This window comes from Pseudophryne corroboree, chromosome 12 (genome assembly GCF_028390025.1).
Source record: "Pseudophryne corroboree isolate aPseCor3 chromosome 12, aPseCor3.hap2, whole genome shotgun sequence".
In the NCBI taxonomy this organism is placed as follows: domain Eukaryota; kingdom Metazoa; phylum Chordata; class Amphibia; order Anura; family Myobatrachidae; genus Pseudophryne; species Pseudophryne corroboree.
The window spans coordinates 12,448,421-12,470,003 of record NC_086455.1 but is presented as its reverse complement, the minus strand read 5'-3'; the positions used below and the strand labels follow the sequence as shown (position 1 = coordinate 12,470,003).

Below are 21,583 nucleotides of genomic sequence, written 5' to 3'. Positions count from 1 at the left end.
TTTATAAACATAGATTGGTCTTTATTTGGATCAGAAATATATTTATCAGCATCGGATCTGGAGAGCAGACAGCAGTTATTGGATGAACAGGTCCCACCCCAGTCACTAGGAATGTACTATAGTGATTTACTATAAGTTGTGTTCCCTTTTGCACTATCGGTTTGATCCCTGTTGAGCTCGGAAGGAGCTGGAAATGCATCATGGGAGATCTCACCGGCCACAGGGTTAAGAGAACCAAATTATACAAATAAAAAAAAATGTCACTGTAGTTTGGCAGAAAGGTACGCTCAATTTGGTCACGAACGTACAAACACACAGCAGGCACATGGGATGTTAAGGCATCGCAGGGCACCAAATGAAAAAGTCATAAAAAGATTTAAAAAAACATCATTCTTAAACGCCGCCCTCTCTAGACGACAAGAAAATCTTTAAAATTAAATACTCCACATATTTCACTAAAATAAGTGCAAAAAAAAAAAAAAAGAAGGAAGGAAGGAATGGCTTATTTTTTAACCTGGTCTCCCTGTCTAGGCAGGACAACATGGAATGGGGTTACAGAGAAATGACAAATTCCGTTTCTACGGATTACGTGGCCTTGACCTTCGACCCTATTCGGGAGGTCTGGAGGCTGCGATTGGTCTACGCTCAGGACTAGGGAGGGCAATGTTCTGATGGGAGAGGAGAGAAAGGGAAACGACTAGGAGATGAGTGGATGATCTGTCTGGGATTTGGCCAGGTGCTCCGGTTCATTTGGTCGGTCAGAGGATTTGTCTGGGCATGCCGTAGCCGGTCATTCCAGACTGGGACGCCCCTTTGTTGGTGCCCATTTGCAGGCCGATCACACTCTGGCCTTCTTTTAATTTGTCCTTGGAGAATTCCCGCCTGTTTTCCAGAGATTTCCTAAAAAGAGACGCAAAAAAAAAAAAAAAAAGTTAATTTTTTTTCTCTATACTTAAAAATATAAATGTATACAGACTGCATTAAATGCACCGTGTTAATGAGGATGGTCCAGGAAGGGGTGATTCTAGCCAATGGTCTGCCAGGACAGTAGTCCCGGTGTTGGGGCTGGCAAAGAAAATCTTGAAATAAAAAAATAAAAAACTTACTTAGGGAACCAGTTGGGATCTCCACAGAAATGTCCATCATCCTTCGTAACCGCCAGACCGCCCAAGTTCATCAGAGTCCGCTGCACGCTGGCCAGGTCCTTTCCTGTGGAAGAAACACAATTATTTTTGGTGATAAACTTTCATCCCATGGGGCCAATTCAATTAGATGTGAAGTTCCATAGGAATGACTGGACTATGGCCCTCATTCCGAGTTGATCGGTCGCAATGCGAATTTAGCAGAGTTACACACGCTAAGCCGCCGCCTACTGGGAGTGTATCTTAGCTTCTTAAAAGTGCGACCGAAGTAATCGCAAAATTGCGATCACAAACCTCGTAGCAGTTTTGGAGTAGCTTCAGACTTACTCTGCCTGTGCGATCAGTTCAGTGCTTGTCGTTCCTGGTTGACGTCACAAACACACCCAGCGTTCGCCCAGGCACTCCCACCGTTTCTCCGGCCACTCCTGCGTTTTTTCCGGAAACGGTAGCGTTTTCAGCCACACGCCCCTGAAACGCCGTGTTTCCGCCCAGTAACACCCATTTCCTGTCAATCACATTACGATCGCCGGAGCGATGAAAAAGCCGTGAGTAAAATTACTTTCTACATAGCAAAGTTACTTGGCGCAGTCGCAGTGCGAACATTGCGCATGCGTACTAAGCGGATTTTCATTGCGATGCGATGAAAAATACAGAGCGAACAACTCGGAATGAGGGCCTATGTTTCTGTGTGCAAATACCCCGATTATAGTAATGAAAACATTGTTCATTTTTTTTTAAATAATCTAATCTACAGTTATTGCCAAGAACACTGTGCAGTAACACAGCCTCCTAGCTTATTAAGAGTCCTCCAGGCAACTGATTCAGACCGCTTTTACCCCTTTCATACTGAGGACAAGTGGGACTAATCCTCAGCACATACATCAAATGTGTTGAGGACAAGTCTCACTACTCTTCAGCTACAAAAGGGAGGGATGGAGGAGGAAGGGGGGCATACTTCCAATTATGCCACTAGCTAGGTAATTGTGTCAGGAAATGGGAGAAGGGATTAAAAAGTGCTCCACATTCCTAATTCTGCCATGTAGAGAGTCAGATACATCCTTGTTTCAAAGATGGAAGCCCCCTCTTACAGAGCCTAATTCAGAAGTGTGTGCCCTAATGGTGACCTAGAGCCTGATTCAGATGTACAGTACACGCAGTACTAGAGACCAAGGGCACTCCACAAAACAAGGCAAGTAGTACTGTGTATGGCCATTTGTCTGAGAATGCAGAACGAGGGAAGTGATGCTGTGCATTTGTCAATACACAAAAAGTACCAGGCACAAATCAACAAAGTGTGGCTCTTCTTTTTATCTTATTTCTCCTTCACAGAACAAAAAGTAGCAGGTCTTCATCCTCGCCTGGTAATACCATTGCCGTTACCCACCTTCCCACAAGTCCACGGTCTGGAACAAGTCAGCAGCCGCAATTCCGTACTTCTCACAGGCCTTCAGGAACTGAGACACTTGCTCCATCTGTTTGAAGGCCATTGTTGATGACTGGATTTTGGCCACGGAGTTGGGGGCGAGGGAGTTGATCAGATGACAAAGTACCTAAGGAAACAGAAAGCAGAGTGTCAACTGGATTCAGGACATTCAGTATATCCTATAGATGACGACTTTGTGGGACTACCCTCAGTGAGGATCCCGGATGTGGAGGTCCCTGGGGCGTGGCACAGCAAATTGAGTCATCACTGCCTCGTCTTTGCTGATAAATGCAGCTGTTTGCAGTATTCTACCAACGGACCTGACACTATGGGGGGAATTTAACTGTTTGAAAAGTCAGTTGGGTGTCGTGGTTTTTTTTCTTTCTTCTCTATCTATTAGACAGAAAAAAAACCAGACACCCAACTGACTTTTCAAACAATTGAATATCCCCCTATAAGACATCTCTGGCTAATGGAGGTCAACTGCCGCCCCTATCTCTGGCTAATGGTGGTCGACTGCCGTCCCTACAGTGGGATTGCTGGACAGGAAATCCACTCCGTATCAGAAGAGATCTTCTCCCTTGACCACAACTTTGTACCAAATATCGATAGATAGATAGATAGATAGATAGATAGATAGAGATGCACAGTAATCCTGGTAGTCCCCAGGTGTCGGTCCTCAGTATTTTAGGACACATACCAGAAACACAATTGGTTCTACTCACAGTGCCATCCTTCAGCCAAGTTTGGAACCCAACTTTCCCAGATTCCTTAGGCTCCCCGCAGCTCTGAGGACACTGAGCAACTATCCACTGTACCAGGATGTTCTCCAGCTCTGGGTCATATTTCTGGTCTATCTTCATCTGGACTTCCCTGCTAAGTCCATATGAAGGTCCTTTGTTGGCCATGTTAGATCAGTTAGTGGCTGGGGTGCTCTCTGTAGGAATAGAACAATCTGGTTAGAAATGATGATATTATCGGCACAGCACGTTCAGACAAGAAGGAGGTCATATTTGCAAAATAAATCCCTTAGAGTGTATTGTGCACATTTAAAAATCTATACTGTACTTCACACAAGTGGCCAATCCCATGAAAAAGACCATAAATCACTCCAGCAGGATAATAGAAGAATGCTGGCATATACCATTTTAACTTTGTTTGTTTCTTTACTCTGCTATCAATAATTTATCATGTGGCTGCCATAGCAACCACAGTCACTTGGCACCTGATGTAGTGAGCAGTTTGGCTTTTGAACACCCCTCTTAACTCTGTGCAGCAACATCCTTCCCTCCTCAACCATCCATGACGTGCTGTGAGCCTGTGCGTGACTGATGGCCATACTTTGAAGCCTTCCAGAGAGATTGTGAAAAGGAGATAATGAAGATGTAGGAGGACCGTTAACTTGAAACAAATCTAGAATTCATACAAAAAGCACTGCTCCTCTTGCATCACAGTTGGTCCAAGTGAAAATTTGCCCCTTTTATCTTATTTTATATTTATTTTTTTGTTGTAAATCATCTTTCACCTCATTTTCTATGGTCTGAAGAACCTGCAGTTGCCTGAACTCTTTACCTTCCCTATCATCAACCCGGAAACTCACTAACCACAGGAACTCCCCCCCTCACGTCCTGTTTGTGTTAGGGGGAAGCTCCTGAGCGCAAGGCTTGGCTGGGGAGTGTCTCTAGATCACTATAATGATATAACGACAATATGCTCAGCGCTGGTCTCTGATCATTTACCCTCTCTGATGCAATAGACCGTTTAGAGCTATCCACATATTATCCAAACGTTATTTTTGTGTTCACCATTTAATCAGTCTCCTCCCTTATATTAATGCCCTTACACATTGCTATTTGGGCGGCCCAGTCGAGCCACTTTATTTATTTATTTATTTATTAACAGTTTCTTATATAGCGCAGCATATTCCGTTGCGCTTTACAATTATAACAACAGTAATAGAACAAAACTGGGTAAAAACAGACAGACATAGAGGTAGGAAGGCCCTGCTCGCAAGCTTACAATCTTTAGCCCTACTGAGAGACATAGCTCATTGGATAATTCTCGGTGATGTGCGCAGCCACCCATCGCAACGGCACAAGGCGGAGAATGGAATTCCTCACTCAGTCTGCAATGGTCGGAGGAGTTTGCGGCTTACACTTAAGCACAAGCCAGGCCGCAGCCTATTGGAATAGGCTGTTCTGTAACACATGGCTGTGGTTATCCTTGATCCTGACTAGAAGCGCACACAAAGATGTGGCCTTGTTTTTAGATAAAAACACATGTACCCCTGGAATATCACAGCGTATGGATCATGGGACACATGTTGTTTGGCTTCATCCTTCCTGCATCAAGCAAGCAAACAAGGTCTCGGGAAAAAAAAGCCCACAACCTGTTTAAAGCCGGGATGTGAGGGAGGATTGTGTGACATTCATTGTGTTAGCACAGCTGCAGCGGGGACACTCCCTGTCACACACACACACACACACACACACACACACACACACACACACACACACACACACGGAGCGGGGAGTGACACAGTGACACTGCAGCTCATGTTTGAGCCATGGAGAGTGGCTACAAGTAGCACTCCTTTATTTACACTACCGGGACAGAATGTAAGGAGGTGTTACCACAAGCTAGGGGAGTACCACCGCTCCCTGATCTCCCATATATCATGGCTGACAAGTACCTGTACTGCTCTGGAAAGTTCTGGAACCTTGTTTTCGAAACATTTCCTATAATAATACCCTGCTTTTCCTAATGATGTGTAATTGCATCCTCTCTGCATGTTATTACTAGTTGTATTGCTCTGTGGTGTGTGCTAATTGTAGGTGTGTATGACTGGGGTCAGAGAAACGGCTGCATGGATAGAATAACTATAGCCAAAGAGATTGCTGGAATGGTTACAGCAGCACAAAGTATATCAGGAGATGGGTGATGCGTTAAGCTGGGTATACACTACACACGGAGCAATATATCGGCCGTTCAAGCAAACAGCAGATATATCGCGAGCCGGTGAGCGGGTGTATACACTTGATATGTCCGTACTATGTCATTCACAGACATATCGCATCGGCTGTGCAGCGCAGCCAATGGGCGATATATCGGCACAACCCACCAACCGCCTATATGCATGCTGCAGGGACTTCAGGATGACACACTGAAGCGGCCGTCACGTCGACTTGGTGTGTACCCAGCATCACTGAGGACAGAGCTGCATGTGACAGTGACATGATGTGATGAGGGGAATGGCGGCAGCAGGAAGTCACAGGCTGAGAGTTATATAGTGGGAGGAGCAGGGTCCCCAGCAGCACAGAGTATACCAGGAGATGAGAGGTGTGTCAGTGAGGACAGGGCTGCATGTGACAGGGGCAGTGACATGATGTGAGGAGGGGAATGGAGGCAGCGTGAAGCCACAGACTGAGAGTTATACAGTGGGAGGAGCAGGGTCCCCAGCAGCACAGAGTATATCAGGAGATGAGTGATGTGTCAGTGAAGACAGGGCTGCATGCGACAGTGACATGATGTGAGGAGGGGAATGGAGGCAGCAGGAAGCCACAGACTGAGAGTTATATAGTGGGAGGAGCAGAGTCCCCCAGCAGCACAGAGTATATCAGGAGATAAGTGATGTGTCAGTGAGGACAGGGCTGTGTGTGACAGGGTCAGTGACATGATGTGAGGAGGGGAATGGAGGCAGCAGGAAGCCACAGACTGAGAGTTATATAGTGGGAGGAGCAGAGTCCCCCAGCAGCACAGAGTATGTCAGGAGATAAGTGATGTGTCAGTGAGGACAGGGCTGTGTGTGACAGGGTCAGTGACATGATGGGAGGAGGGGAATGGAGGCAGCAGTAGCACAGACTCCCCCCAGTAGCACATAGTAGGAAATACATATGGGAGACACAGGTTATATTCCCACTCTGTTGGTGGCGCGGGAATTTCGGGCTGGGGTCAGGATTCCAACCGCCGGCATTTCCCCGGCTGTCGGGATTCTGGCATCAGTATACTGAACGCTGGAATCCCGACAGTGGGGTGGTATTCAGTATACTGGTTGTTGGGATCCCGACGCACAGTATACCAGCGCCGGAATCCCGACAATCGGCATACCGACACCATTTCTCCATCTTGGGGGTCCACGACCCCCCCCTGGAGGGAGAACAGATAGCATGGCCACCGCGCCCGCAGCGTGGCAAGCGCAGCGAACCCACAAGGGGCTCATTTGTGTTTGCCCCGCTGTCGGTAAGCCGGCAGTCGGGATCCCGGCGCCAGTATGCTGGGCGACGGGGACCCGGCCGCCGGCAACTCATACCACACTCGATATGTGAACCATACTTGCATTCTCTGATTTTTGGAGAGGACTCCCCAGCTTACCGACGCCGGGATCCCGGCAGCATACCGACGCCGGGATCCCGGCGGGGAGGGGCGAGTGCAGCAAGCCCCTTGCGGTCTCGCTGCGCTCGCCACGCTGCGGGCTCGGTGGCGACGGTCGCCACGGGTTCTATTCCCACTCTATGGGTGTCGTGGACACCCACGAGTGGAAATAGTCCCTGTTGGTCGGCATGCCGACCATCGGGATAGTGGGGGTCGGGATGCTGGAGGAGGTCATGTGACCGTCGGTCTCCCGACCGTCGGTCACATGAATACCCCCCCCCCCCAGCAGACTACGCCAGTTTCTCGTCTCTCAGCCACTCTCCATGGGCATGATGAAGTGGCCTCACCACCGCTAACTAATTGTGCAGCGTAGGGAGGGGTCGCATGCACTATGTGCAGAGTGACACTAACTTTTACCCCGGCTCCAGGAGTTCTGTATATATCAGATTGGTGCTGTATTATATTGGTGTCAAACAGATCTTTAAATGAAACTAACCCCCAGCTTGTTTCCAACAAATCACGAGTATACCCAACTTCAGAAAGTCCCTAAAAGTCTGTTACCTCTAATAATAGCTATATAACGCTGTTCTAGAGCGGGACTACAAGCTCCCTACAACTTACAGTGAGCACATAAGATGGAATATGCAGATGACGTGGCACTAATTGCCACCAGATACCTGTGCCACAGGCAGAGGTGTAGCTAGGTGCCATGGTGTCCGGAGCAAGGGTACGTTTCGGTGGCTCTCCCCTGTCCTGAATTAGGTGCATGTTACTTTTGAAAATAAAAATATTTATAAAATCCTAAATTGGTGACAGGGCCGGTTCTAGACCTTGTGGAGCTCAAGGGGAAAGTTTCCTTTAGGCGCCTCCCATCGAAGGCGCGCACCAAACATGTAGGTGTGTGTCTTCATGAAGAAGGAACGTGACCACAGAATATGGGACAGAGAGAGGTGCTGCAGCAGCTGGGGCAGAAAGAGGTGCTGCGGGGGCAGAGAGTGGTGTAACAGGACAGGAGTAACCATGCTGCACAGCTACAAGCAGACAGTGAGACATATAAAGAGGGCAGGCAGAGCTCCAGTATGTGCTGGCTGTCAGTGTCTCCTGCTGTTGCCTCTGGCCTGCCCTGTTTTTACCTAGTCTACTAGTCCGAGTCAGTGTGCGCCCCCTCTGCATCTCCTGCTCTGCGGCTGCCTGTACAGCAACTCGCGGTATAGCGGGTGGAGGGAGAGGGGTGGTCAGGCAGCAGCGCGCACTCTAACTTTTTCAGCACCCGGAGCTCGCGCTCCACCGAAGCCACCCTCGCTACACCCCTGGCGACAGGGTGTGTTTGTGACAAGGCTTTGCGCTGATGAGGCAGGATAGAAGTCCAGGTGGGAGCAGCTCAGTAAATTAGGGGTAATGTATCACAGAAACATGTAGCATTAAAATTACCCAAGAAGAAGCAGCCATTTTGTGAGCAATATATTGGCCTGCCAGTTCACGGATGACATCACTGAGGCATGAGGCACCCAAATAAGTTGCCTCCGTTCACTTTAATGTAGATGCATGAGGTCCCAAAACAAGACTGGACCTTAAGGCGAATGTCCTGAAAAAGTTCTAGTCAGGAAATGTAGTATGCATAAGAGAAAACACGCCACCCCAATGTTCATAGCTTCCTCTCATACGTCATCGAGTGTGATACAACTTGTGATCCTATATTTATTATTATGCCTGTATATTTTTATATAAGGCAAAATCTAGTTTAAGTAGCCTCAAACATAATTATGCGCAGACACGATAACGCTTAAAGTAGTCACTAAGGGATTTTACTATCTGCCTTTAGTCCAGTTCTTATATTTAGATTTATTTGGCACAAGTTCTGCAAGCGAAAGTAATTTTAGCAGCAGTGATAACCCACTGACCCACTTTCCCTTTATTACTACTGTGACTAAATCCAGCAGCCGGTGGTCTGCTTAGTGTATACAATATGCTATTTACAGCAATCTCATCACCAAGCGGACATATTCCCAATTCACTTGTCTGGTCTTGCCAATATCACACCATGGGGTAAATTTACTAAGGTGGGAGATTTTTAGAACTGGTGATGTTGCCCATGGCAACCAGTCAGATTCTACTTACCATTTATCTAGCTGCTTCTAGCAGATAATAGATATAATCTGATTGGTTGCTATGGGCAACATCACCAGTTCTAAAAATCTCCCACCTTAGTAAATTTCCCCCCATGTCTAGTACACAGCGGTCCAATATCAGCTTTAAGGCGTACTTGCACTCTGTACACAGTGAAGGCAGCCATTTTGTGGACTGAACCAAAATTTCTTAGTTAGAACGTAACCTATCTAGTTACTACAGATCTCACAGAGGCTTTTTTTCCTAGTGAATTTAATAGGCCGAACATGAGTTTGGCCCACAAACAGACTGCCTCCAATATGTGCAGGTGACAGGTACAATACATGGAGTGCGTACATTCAGTCTCTGAACCTGCTCCACTCTCACACATTCCAACTCCTGTTTCTTGACAGCTAAGCAAACACAGTCTGTGAACCCAAGTCCCTGCTAGGAGCTGTCACAGTACTTTTCCAGCAGCACTTGTTCGGAAAACAGCCAAGATTGTGTGTCGTGTGGGAGAGATCGCCAGACAGTTGCTAGGCCACAGCCTGTCCACGCTTGCCTGAATTGTGCAGCAATCATGCAATCGCACACAACAGCAAAATGGACGCACCCTGTCACTTATTAAAGGCACAGCAGGTATTGGAATTCTCTATGTTAGCAAGGAAGCATGAACTTTTACTAACAGTCATGTTGCTCAGTACTCACTGCCATATTCATGCGAGTCTCACATCAAGTCTTTCACTTTAATCAATAAATGCTCTATTAACAATAATGCACATTACAGTGGTCACACACTGCACACAAAAACATAGAGACAATAAATTCTATTAACAGAAAACGTTCTTTGCTTCGTGTGTTAGTAGATACGGAGGCTGGGTGCTACGGTTATGTTGTAAAGAAAGCACTGGGGTCCCCACCTTTCTAAACAATACTCTGCCCAAAAGATTACATCTGATTTAAGGGCAATAGTCTAATGACTGCTGCCTGAGGCCTCCTCCCTGATCACCTCACACGCTCGGCCCATTTGGGTGTGAATACGGCCATTATGCCTGCGAATGTTCAAACACAGCCATGCCCAAAGAACATACAGATCGCATTGCGTGTCCCTGCCAACACTTCTCCTCTGTGTCACCAAGCGACCACACCTGCTTAACGTACAGCCAGGTCACCGATTACTGTACTTCAGTAAAGGCTTTACAAGCCATAGGAAAAGTATGTTAAAATGACAAATGTATCATCACTTTTGTTTTTCTGTCAGATCTCGATCTTCTCCAGTCTTAGTACATCTGACCTTAATGCTGCTCCTCACCTCTATGGGGAGTTTCAAGTGTTTTCTGTGCCAGCAGCTGCGCATGGCCGTTGGCGCTGACAATACTGTTATGTTGGCATTTTGACGGGCTGGTAACTAGTGTCATAAAAGCACTCCAGCAGGGTTACATACGTAATCCCAGTGAGCGGGTTGTAAGGTGGGTGGTCTTGGATGTACTAAACCTTGTAGAGTGATAAAGAGGAGAGAGAGAAAGTACCAGACAGTCAGCTCCTAGTTGTCACGTTACGGGCTGTGTTTGGAAAATGACAGTTGGAGCTGACTGGTATTTTATCTCTCTCCATTTTATCATTTTCCAAGGCTTAGTGTATTTGCTCCAACGTCATTTGTACCATGACCCCACCTACTGCGGAATAGGTAAGTGCTCGCGGAGGGAATTGTCTGCACTCTAGACGGTGACATTCTGGGAGAGTTTCCAGCTATGATTAAAGGACTCCCACCAATGACAATGGAGGACAAGAAGATCAGTGCTTTTACAGAGGATGGATTAGGTGATTCTGCAGACAGTAAATGGAGCGCCACGTTAACATGGAGAGGAAGTGGGGGATCAGGATGGTTCTGCAGATGTTTTCTGTAGTAGAAGGATGTGAAATGTATACTGCGGGTGAATCATGTGTTATTTCTATGCAGCCAGACACATCCTGCGTAATTTTACAGGCTTTTAAAAAATCTGATGACATTCGTATACCAGCAGGGCTATTTTTGGGCCGTAACGCTCCGGAACATTGTTCCTGAAGCTCTTTTCTAAAATGACATCACCAGGAATGGCGTTTCGGAACATCTGCAGCCCAGCCCTGTCTGCCCTGCTGACACTGCTGCCTTCGGCGCCATGGTTTCACTGTCTGAGCCTGAGGGGAGGAGAGCGCAGCGTGCGTCTCTCCTTCCCATCGCTGTGTCCCATCTCCGGCAGCCAATCAATGCTCGTGGACCGGCAGCAGTGGCTTCTGATTGGCTGCCAGACCGTTTGCTTTGATTGGCTTACAAGCCGGAACCATGTTTCAAATGGACGTCGGACCATAGACGGGACACATAGAGGGAAAGGAGAGACGCACGCTGCGCTCTCCTCCCCTTGTGATCAGACAGGGAAAATGGAAGCGGAGGCAGCAGTGGATGGAGGGGTAAGCACTATTACTGGGGCAATGTGTAACTGTCACTGCTGGGGGGGGGGGCAATGTGTTACTGTCACTACTGGGGGGGGGATTAACTGGCACTACTGGGAGGCAAAGGGTATATACAGCACTACTGGGGACATTATGTGTATATACACAGCACTGCTGGGGGCATTATGTGTATATACGACACTGCTGGGGGCATTGTGTGTGTATACGACACTGCTGGGGGCATTATGTGTTTAAAAAATGTCACACACCCTCCCAGAAAACGCTTGGGAACGGCTGCGTTTTTCCTGACACTCCTAGAAAATGGCTAGTTACCACACACAAACGTCGGCGTCCTGTCAATTCCCTTCCGTACGCCTAGCGTTCAAAATTTTTGCACCATTCTGTCACTGTTTGGGCACATGCCTGCGCAACGCGGTGCATACGCAGTCATTTAATAATCACCCGCTGGGTGATTTCGCACAATAGCGATCAGGTCTGAATTAGTCCATAAGATCATGGTGATGGGGAAGCAGTTTACGCATGCACATCACTCTTCCTGTTTGTCAGGAGTCTATGTAGTAAGCCGTGGAGAGAGATAAAGTACCAGCCAACCAGATCCTGACATTTTTAAAATACAGCCCGTAACATGGCCGTTAGGAGACGATTGGCTGCTACTTTATCTCTCTCCACGGCTTGGTACACAGACCCCTCAGTCTATTAAAGGACACTACGGAAACCACTCAGTCTATGAAGTTAGCTCTTCCATGATGTGGACACTTTGACATTGGTCCGGCGCCTTTGTTCCGGCTCCGCAATTCGGACAATTTAGGCGCAAACTGCTGCTTTTGTACAGCATTCACTCATACCTCAGAGGAAGCCAGCAAGATGGCGGCTAAGAGGAGGGCAGGATCACGACACACAGAAATCAGTCAAGATTACCTTTCCGGCCCTGGACAGAAACTAGAAGGAAGACTGAGACAGAGATAATGTCATAGTGTATCTGGCACTTACACACAGTCCCAGAACCTGCAACCCGCTCAGTATAGATGTATAACTGCACTGGGCTCTGATTGTGAAGACTGTACGGGGCAATGATCTCACATTTGGAAGAAAATCAGGGCTGGCTGCGCAGCCTATGATTATTCCAGGAATGCCACAGTCCGTGTATTATAGATAGAAATAAAACAAGGGTCAGTATGAAAGGAAATCAGAACATATTGCATTAATATCTGTAAGCAATCAGCCCATTAACCAGGGATTTGATACTGGAGGGACTTCAAGATCCACATTTGTTACCGATTTTATGTCGGTCTAAACTATTTAGTCCAAAATAACTACAGTCTACAGACCAGACAGGGCGCTCCTACTATGTCTGATTGTCACTTCTATCTATTGGCGCCCCCTACATATGGAATATTTGTGAACCTTCTAACAAAGACGGTCATAAACTAAAGCCAAAATATTTGTCTATAAAAGAAACTTATTTTTAATACCAAGGGCCCATTTCGTAAAGAGAGAAATCCCCTTTCTCCAGCAAAAATGGCTGCCTGCGCCACCTAAGGTCTTTGCGCCATTAAGGGTATTTATTGACAAAGGTGCAAACTGTAATTTAGCATCCAATCAGAACTTATCAGTCATTATCTAGACCAGGAGGACTCCAGCGGCTGTGAAACTACACATCCCAGCATGCCCTGCCACAGCTCTACCATGCCTGGACAGTGAAACTGTGGCAGGGCATGCCGGTATATATAGTTCCACATTCCAATTATTTATTAATTGTTGTCGCATGGGATGGTTGGTTGCCTCGGGTCTGGGACTCTAGGTCGACACCAATTGGTCGACACATTAGGTCAACACCATAAATAGGTCAACAGGCAAATGGTCGACATTAGTTTTTTTGACTGTTTTTTGTGTTGTTTTCTTCGTAAAGTGACGGGGAACCCCAATTAGTGCACCGTGTCCCCTCACATGGTGAGCGAAGGTGCTTCATTTCGCTACCGCTGCGCTCAGCACAGGTTACCGTTCCCAATTGTAGTCCATGTGGATCATAAAGTATAAAAAGTTCAAAAAATGAAAAGAAAAAAGAAAACAAATTGTGAAAAACTCATATCGACCTGTTTCCATGTTGACCTATTTCTGGCGTCGACCTAATTGGTGTCGACCTGGAGTCCGGATACCAGTTGCCTCCTGTCTAACCTACTAGACAATCAGTCATTTCATCCCTTAATGAAGCCCAGGGAACAGGCGCAGAGAGAAAAGCATCTCAATAAGTGTTTTTGGCATCCCTGGTACAGAACAGATTCTTAGTCTCACAGGGCTCTTGGCAGGGCCAGCGCGCAGGAAGTCTGGGACTTTTCACGTTAGGGAGATAGAGTTACCAATTTTATGAATTATGAAACATGGAGCTGCCAGGACAGGCAAAGAGAACAGAGACTCTTCTCCCAGGCCCCACTCCAACATGGCAGCTATTTCATTCATTAATGTGCGAAGGACAGATGACGAGGCATGGTGCTGGGGAGCCAACTCGCCCACTTTCAGCAGACTGTTTATGGAGGAGCCATAAGCCGTCATATAACCCATGAAAAGAGCCTCTAAGTCAATATTTAATGCAAGCCCGTCGCCTGCACAATTTGGAGGCAGCCATTTTGTTGTGGACCGAGCCAATGAACATACCATAAATGTCACATCTAGTAACTTCCTCATATTCATCTGGAAAATAGTGAAAGATGTTATTTTTCCCACCACTGATAATTGTGGTTTGTTACTATGACAATCAGACTAAAATACAACCCAGTGTTTGGCGAAAAAAGGTTACATTCCACGGCTGACCCGGGCCTTACCATAGCAACCATCACCGCTCCCAGGAAGTAACACAAATACCACAACAACACATACAAAAAAAGGCAGAAACAAAAGATTGCAAAAAATGCGGCACTATAAAAACATCTTATGAGAACGAGAACTACACAGATGACTTAGAACACGCACAAATGATTTTTATTAATGGTGCGACTGTAAAAATAACATTCCAATAGGGAACTCTGGTCCAATTTAATTGAATAGGAGACCAGATTTTCTCCCACACAGATCTTTCAAAAATACAACTATATGGTGTATAAACGGTGCAGGACACAACCTCATCACATTTGGGTGGCCTTTACATGCTGTCACGACCACTTAGGTGGGCCAAAAATCTATTTAAAAAGATGGGGAAAAATATTCCATTTTTACTGCAGACGTGTGTCGTCATCACTGTTTATGGTCATTAAAAAAAAAAAAAAAAAAAATACAATACATTTTAAATTGCATCTTCAGATTCGACGGGCAGGATCTAAATGAAAATGTGGGCAAGATATTTGTAATGAACCCCCTCCAGCCCCAACTTAACGTACAGCGCATTGCTATCCCGGCTTGCCGACGCAGCAGCCGCCTCTCCCTCGGCCTGTGCCTTTAACACATGGGATGTGAATCGCTCAGCCAGGACAGCTGTGGTCCGTGTTTGGTAGCAGCCAGTCATTTGGGGCCCTGCACGGGATGCAGAAGCTTTTCATGATGGAATTGTAACTTCCCAAGATATGACTTCTCTGGGAATCACAGTGGTTTCTGAAGTATTTCTAAGTCGGCCCCAGGGGAGACGTCCATTTGCTATTAATAAAGACGGATCAGAGGACTGAATTTGCAGGCTTGTACGCTGGACGTGTCATACAGAGGCCCTGCACGGTGGACAGTATGAGATGTATGATGCTCTCAAGCTGAGGGATAGACTGAAGTGATGAAAGGTGTAATATGCACAGAGCGGGTTAGTTATGGCTGCAGGAGAAGCTCTGGGGCCATATCTCAGAAGGAGGGAAGCTGAGAAGTACGCTGGCGGAAAGTTCTAGTCAGTTACAATGTTAAAGAGACATATGTCAAGCAGTGAAGAGAGCGGATAAGTAGGCCATAAATTTTGGGGTGGTAATAAGCGGCCCACCATGGCTTGCAACAATTTTAGCATGACCAAATAGCAAGACTGTGGCAGAGCATGCTGGGATGTGTAGTTCTACAACAGCTGTAGGGCCACTTATTGCCCACCCATGCGGGACCATCATTATCCAAGGCATGTAAATTCTTATGCAAATATCGTGTGTATAAATATGGCACATTTGCCTAGATCTGCTAAAAACACGCCCTACTCTCCCGGAATGGCTGGGAACTCGCCCGGCCACAGCCGCCTACTTCCCAAGTTGAAGTAGACGGTACTGGCAGCCGAAGGCGCTATGCGCATTCTCGTAGCCACACCCCCGCCTCACAATGCCGGTAAATCAGCACTGGGCGTGTATGTACTGTGGAATCTGCAGAAACTACCAGTAAAGGGGGGCAATAATTATCTGCTTTGTTTATAAAGTGTCAACACATACTCGCTGACTTTTGGAGGGGGCAGCTTAAAGGTCGGCAAGGATGTGTTGACACTTTATAAACATAATAGATAACTATTACCTCCTATACTACTGGTCAGGTCAGTATATTCCACAGTACTTATACGCACCCATTTATTAAAGGGGATCCAGATGACAGATCGATAGTAAATAGTTCGACAGTCAATATGCCGACCCCATATGGTCGACGTGTAAAAGGATGACAGTGCTTCATGTCGCCAGGTTAAAAAATTCGACGTGACACTGGTCGACACAGTTTTTTTGAGGGATGGGGTTCAACTTTTGTATACTCTGCCATCTATGGGGTCTATTTATTAAGCCTTGGATGGAGATGAAGTGTGGACGGAGATAAAGTACCAGCTAATCGGCTCCTAATTGCCATGTCACAGGCTGCTTTTGAAAAATGGCTGGTACTTTATCTCTCTCCACTTTATCTCCACCCAAGGCTTAGTAAATAGATCCTGATGTGCCTACGAATGGGAATAGTAACCTTTGCCGAACGCAGCAGTAGCAGAGCAAGGCACACACAAAAAAACATCTCAAGCTGCCTTGACATGTTGAGAGCTACAATAAAAACTGTGCGTCTGGTAGCCATATTTGTTCTTCCTCCAGAGAGATTTTGAAAAGAGGTAATTATTTGTAAGAGGGCAATTCAGATGCATGCTTAAGAGGTACTTAATTTGGGATTGCCGCTTTAATTTAAGTATTGGCATTTCAAGGTTGATACAGGGTTTATTTAAGTTGGCGTTTATAGTAAAACTAATTTGCCCCTAATTAACCTGAACATTAAGGAATATTGACCATTTATGAAGAGAGTATTTTATTACTGAAATTACAATCCAGTGAAAATGCACAGTAAAAGGAGACATGTATGGAAAGAAGATATTTGTGCGGGAGAGATTCTTTTTCACTCAAAAGGTGCCAAGCGCCATTAATCTTGCCCGGTTACATCATGTAAACGGTGTAGGACATGGCGGCTTAACCTGCCTCAAATCTCACAAATTACAGCATGGAAAAGAGCGAAAACATGGCACTGCTTCCTAATTTGGGAAAGAAGTCTGCACATCGCAGTCATTTCTACATAAATGGTGTTATTCTGACCGCACGCCCTCACACACGGCGGATTATCTGGAAAATACCATATTAATCAGAGAAGTGACAGACAGATTATCACGTTATCCGCATGAGTCATGTCGTGTATTCACATATTGTCCGATGTAATCTGCATTTGTGTGGGAGGCATCTGAGCAGACACAGGGAGTATTGTCACTATCCAGCACAGGACACACTGGGGGTCACTCAGCTGTAACTCGCTAATACGTTCACCCAATATCTTTGATGTTTTTAATTTAAACAGAGCCGTCCAACTACTGAAAGCCATACGCCCTAATACAGTGACCTATTAAGGTTGCAGAAGCGATTGATTTAAAGGTTATATATCGCAAATTTATGAACACGGGTCATTTTCAGGTTATGTTTTTGGCGTAGCGTATTTTTTTCTGTGCAGAGACTTTGCATTCCGTATTTTATTTTAATTCCATTATATGTTGGTTCCACCATATGCATTCATAATTGCATAGAAAAATGCAAAGAACAGTTCTTCCGATAAGACCTTTGCGTTGTGAGGACTTACGGGTTTATGACCCGGGATTCCGATTGTTCATGCATCAACAGAGATGGGTCCCTTTCAGGGGAATTCTACAGAAAGAAGCCCATTGGCTACTACAGGCAATGCCATCTATATATGGCATTGTCTTGTCTATAGGGCACAAACTCATGAAGTTTCGCTTGTCCAGAGCTTGATGCATAAGGGGATTGTGGAAAACCTGAGGTTTTACCCTTTACCCTTCGTACATCCCGCCCCTATTATGTTACTGAGGAAACAACAGAAGGCAGTAACAGAATAGTGCCATCATGTGGCCAAATTCATATGACAGTATCACTGTAGGTGCTTGACAATATCAAGTACCTACTCTTGTATATACTTGATCCAGGAGGGGAGATGGAAGGGGTAAGTGTGTGCCCATCAGTATGTGAATTTGTGTAATCGCACAACGAGGGTGTGACCATGATTACATGAATCACATCATAGAGAAACCAATCATTTCTCACTGGAGGACGTCCCGGGACAGTAGGTAAGTACGACGGTGTGGTGGCATCTACCTAGCGTGTTCCACTTAGCTTCTATTGGCTACATAGGATGTCACATGTTCCCTTTAGTTGCTCAATCGGTATTTAGACCGCTGAAAGCAGAGTTTTAGACAAGGGTATCTGAGCGGGCCCTGACATACAGAGTCTGAGGAACAGGCTGTGATCTGTAACCGCTTCTGAAGGTGGGAAAAATTATGCCAACGGTACAAATCTGGTACCACATTCACGTTATACCAATCAGCCACGCAGGCCGCTTAAAATCACTGGTTTAATTATCAAGAATATCTAAAACACCCAGTCTAAAATACAATTTCCTCCTGGTCTAAGGCGCTGACCATCGTTACCAGGCTTGGAAAACATCTACCTAATATTGGTCATACTTGACTACTTGCTTGCGAGCAGGGCCCTCCTACCTCTATGACTGTCATTACCCAGTTCTGTTTTATTGTTGTATCCAATTGTAGCGTAATGGAATATGCTGTGCTATATAAGAAACCGTTAATAAATAAGTGCTACTCCCGAATTTTGGAGTGTTCTTCAGGTAGAGTAAACCCACCTCCCAGATCCCAATGAAGTGGGCAGTCCAGGGTGCTTGATGACGTGATTCGCCGTCACTTGTGCAAATGTCGCCACGCCCACTGCTGTGCAATGGTGGGGCTGCGATGGCGTGATTTGCAACACCATGATCCCACCCACCCCAGATCTCCCTCTTGGATTACCTCTCTGGGAGATCCTGGACGGTAGGTAAAAAAATAAAATAAAGAAGGATATTGCCTCATACAACAGAATGTCCGCCTTTAAATCTTGTTATTTGCACGCTCAGCAGCTCCTACTAATGCTCAGATGTTTGCTTTTTGCAGAGGTTACTTATAAAACTTTACTAGCAGTACTGTTATCACACATGGAGCCGGAGGGGGGGTGGGGGGAGGGGGGGGGGGGTTAGAGTCCAATAGACGCCTGTTTTAATATACTACTGGGTTCTGTCTCCCTCTCGGCCCTGGGATCCCAGGGGTAGCCTCCACACTACACCCACAGAGCAAGTCCCAGAGGAATTGGCCTTTCACTGGTGAGCGGCCCATTCGCTCCTCTCACTTCGTCCATTAGCAAGAGGATACTCTTACGCAGAAATTCTTCTGTCCAAATTTAGGAGCGTTTCCATTGCTCTTGGCGATTTTCCAGCCACTGCTTCCTAAGCATTTTTTGTTGGAGGGTAAGGGAGTCATGGCTGTGATAACAAATCTATATATTACTCCGAGTTTTACTTCATGTCCGTCGACCACGTTAATTCTACACATACTAGAAGTCACCATGGAGATGTGCGTTACTAGTGATGACAGCGAAACTTACCATACACATATATAATACATATTGGTTACTAATATCTATCGCTCGGTCCTTGGATATGAAAACAGCCTTATATATAGATATGGTTTCATATAGCGCTGGCAAAATACGCAGCGAATTAAAGGCCTATTTAGAGAAAGGGGCCTGGGAGTTTCCCTGGCACTTTGTTAGTGTTAGTCATGCCATTGAAGGATGGTACGCACAACAACGCAGCCGGCCAAACTCCCTTTATCTATGTGCTACTTGGACTGGGACCAGTGATAGGCGGTATGCCTTAGAGAACACCTAAGGCCTAGCACAGCAGAAGCAGCCATTTTGTGAGCTGCACCAATACTTAAGAGTCTGCAGCCTATATCAGTATACTAAGAGTCTGTATATCAGTACACTAAGGGGTCGATTTACTAAGCCTTGGAGAGAGAGATAGAGTACCAGCCAATCAGCTCATGTCATTGTACAGACTATGGCCCAGATTTATCAAGCCCTGGAGAGTGATAAATTACACGGGGATAAAGTACCAGCCAATCAGCTCCTAACTGCCATGTTACAGGCTGTGTTTGAAAAATGAGTTAGGAGCTGATTGGTTTATAGTTTCTCTCTCTCCAAGGCTTAGTACATATGGCGGGGTGTACTAAAGGAAAAATGTGGTAAAATCTTTTGCTGGTGTTACCCTATAGAAGTCTATGGGATTCTTTTTGCATCTTCCTAAGAAGGTTCCTTATCTCAGCTTACCCTATAAAAGTCTATGGACTTCTTCAATCTTTTTTTTTTACCCGAGAGGGATCCAGTCGGATTTCTCCCAGTACCTCACGCCGCATCAGAGGGACTCCCAGGTCAAAACCCAGAAGTCCCTGCAAAGCAAAGGGCAGCTCTTTTCAGAAGAGCTGTCCTTTGTGATACTAATCACGTGTTAGTATATATGCGATTAGTATCAATGCGATATTTGGCGGAATTGTTAGTACATCCCGCCCATAGATTATTATCATCCTTTCTTTATATGGCGCCACAAAGGTTCCGCAGCGCCCAATTACAGAGTACATATGCACATAATCAAAACAGGAAAACAGTGACTTACAGTTGAAGACAATATAGGACAAGTACAGGGTATATAAACAGGGCCGGTTCTAAGACTTGTGGCGCCCCGGGCAAAATATGGGGGCGTGGCTTCAATTGGGGGCGTGGTCACGACGCTGCAAGAAAATAAATAAATAAAAAGAATACTTACCATCCCCGTTCCTGATCCAGACCCCCTCCCCCGGCGGCACCGCTCTTCTCCCCTCTCTCTTCTCTTCGATCTATGGGAGAGACATTATTACGTCTCTCCCATAGAACAGCATAGACACTAGAGGTCAATTATGACCCCTAGTGTCTGTGCCACTATGCTGTGCGGTGCGCGATGACATCATCGCGCACCGCACAACTAAGGTCCTCTCAATGAAGGGAAACTAGACGCTACGCGTCTGGTTCCCTTCAAAGCGGGGGGGGGGGGGGGGGCACAGCAGGGCACTGCGGGGGGCACCGTGGCGGATCTTGCCTTGGTGCGGCGCCCTCCGGATGCCGCCGGCGCCCTCCGGAGGGTGGTGCCCCGGGCAAAAGTACCGCTTGCCCGTGGCAAGAACCGCCACTGTATATAAACATAGATACATCAGTAGACGACATAGAGATAAGTATCAAGGTGGCCGAGAATTGCAGGATTTGGGCAGTTGAGGATTATTAAAGTAAGAAAAGGATACTCACATGAGGGAAGAGGGCCCTGCTCGTGAGAGCTTACATTCTAAAGGGGAGGGGCTGACAGACGGGTGACACAGATGGGGTAGACCGAGCGTGGGACAGAGGGTTAGGATGAGAGTTGGCTGGGTATGGTGAAGAAGTGGGTCTTCAGAGCCCGTTTGAAGTTCTGTAGAGAGGTGGAGAGTCTGAGGGAGAGAGGTAGAGAATTCCAGAGACAGGGAGCAGCATGGTGAGAAATCTTGGAGGTAGGAGTGGGAGGAGGTAATCAGAAGACAGAAGAGTCTGGTGTGCGGGGACGGGTGGGAGAGTAAAGGGAGATAAGGTCAGAGATGTAGATGGGAGAGGAGTGGGCGAGCGCTTTGTAAGTGAGTGTGAGAAGTTTAGATCCCTAAGTACCAGTGACCTCAATGAGGAGCTTCGCATCAAGGCCTCCAGAGCCAAAGCTGTTTGCTACATCCTCCAGCCGATAACGG

General features: G+C 46.4%; 1 protein-coding gene across 2 annotated transcripts in view; it reads right to left on the bottom strand.

The window, feature by feature from the left end:
• TAGLN2 (transgelin 2) overlaps positions 1–21,583 on the bottom strand; it is a 32,176-nt gene continuing 10,593 nt past the window's right edge. For both annotated transcript variants that reach the window (XM_063947007.1, XM_063947006.1), the window contains exons 2-5: positions 3,291–3,502; positions 2,527–2,692; positions 1,107–1,209; positions 1–900 (exon numbers count right to left, since the gene is read on the bottom strand). In XM_063947007.1, the coding sequence (XP_063803077.1) occupies positions 759–900; positions 1,107–1,209; positions 2,527–2,692; positions 3,291–3,473 (594 nt within the window). In that variant the 5' untranslated portion in view covers positions 3,474–3,502 and the 3' untranslated portion in view covers positions 1–758. The remainder of the gene's footprint in view (positions 901–1,106; positions 1,210–2,526; positions 2,693–3,290; positions 3,503–21,583) is intronic.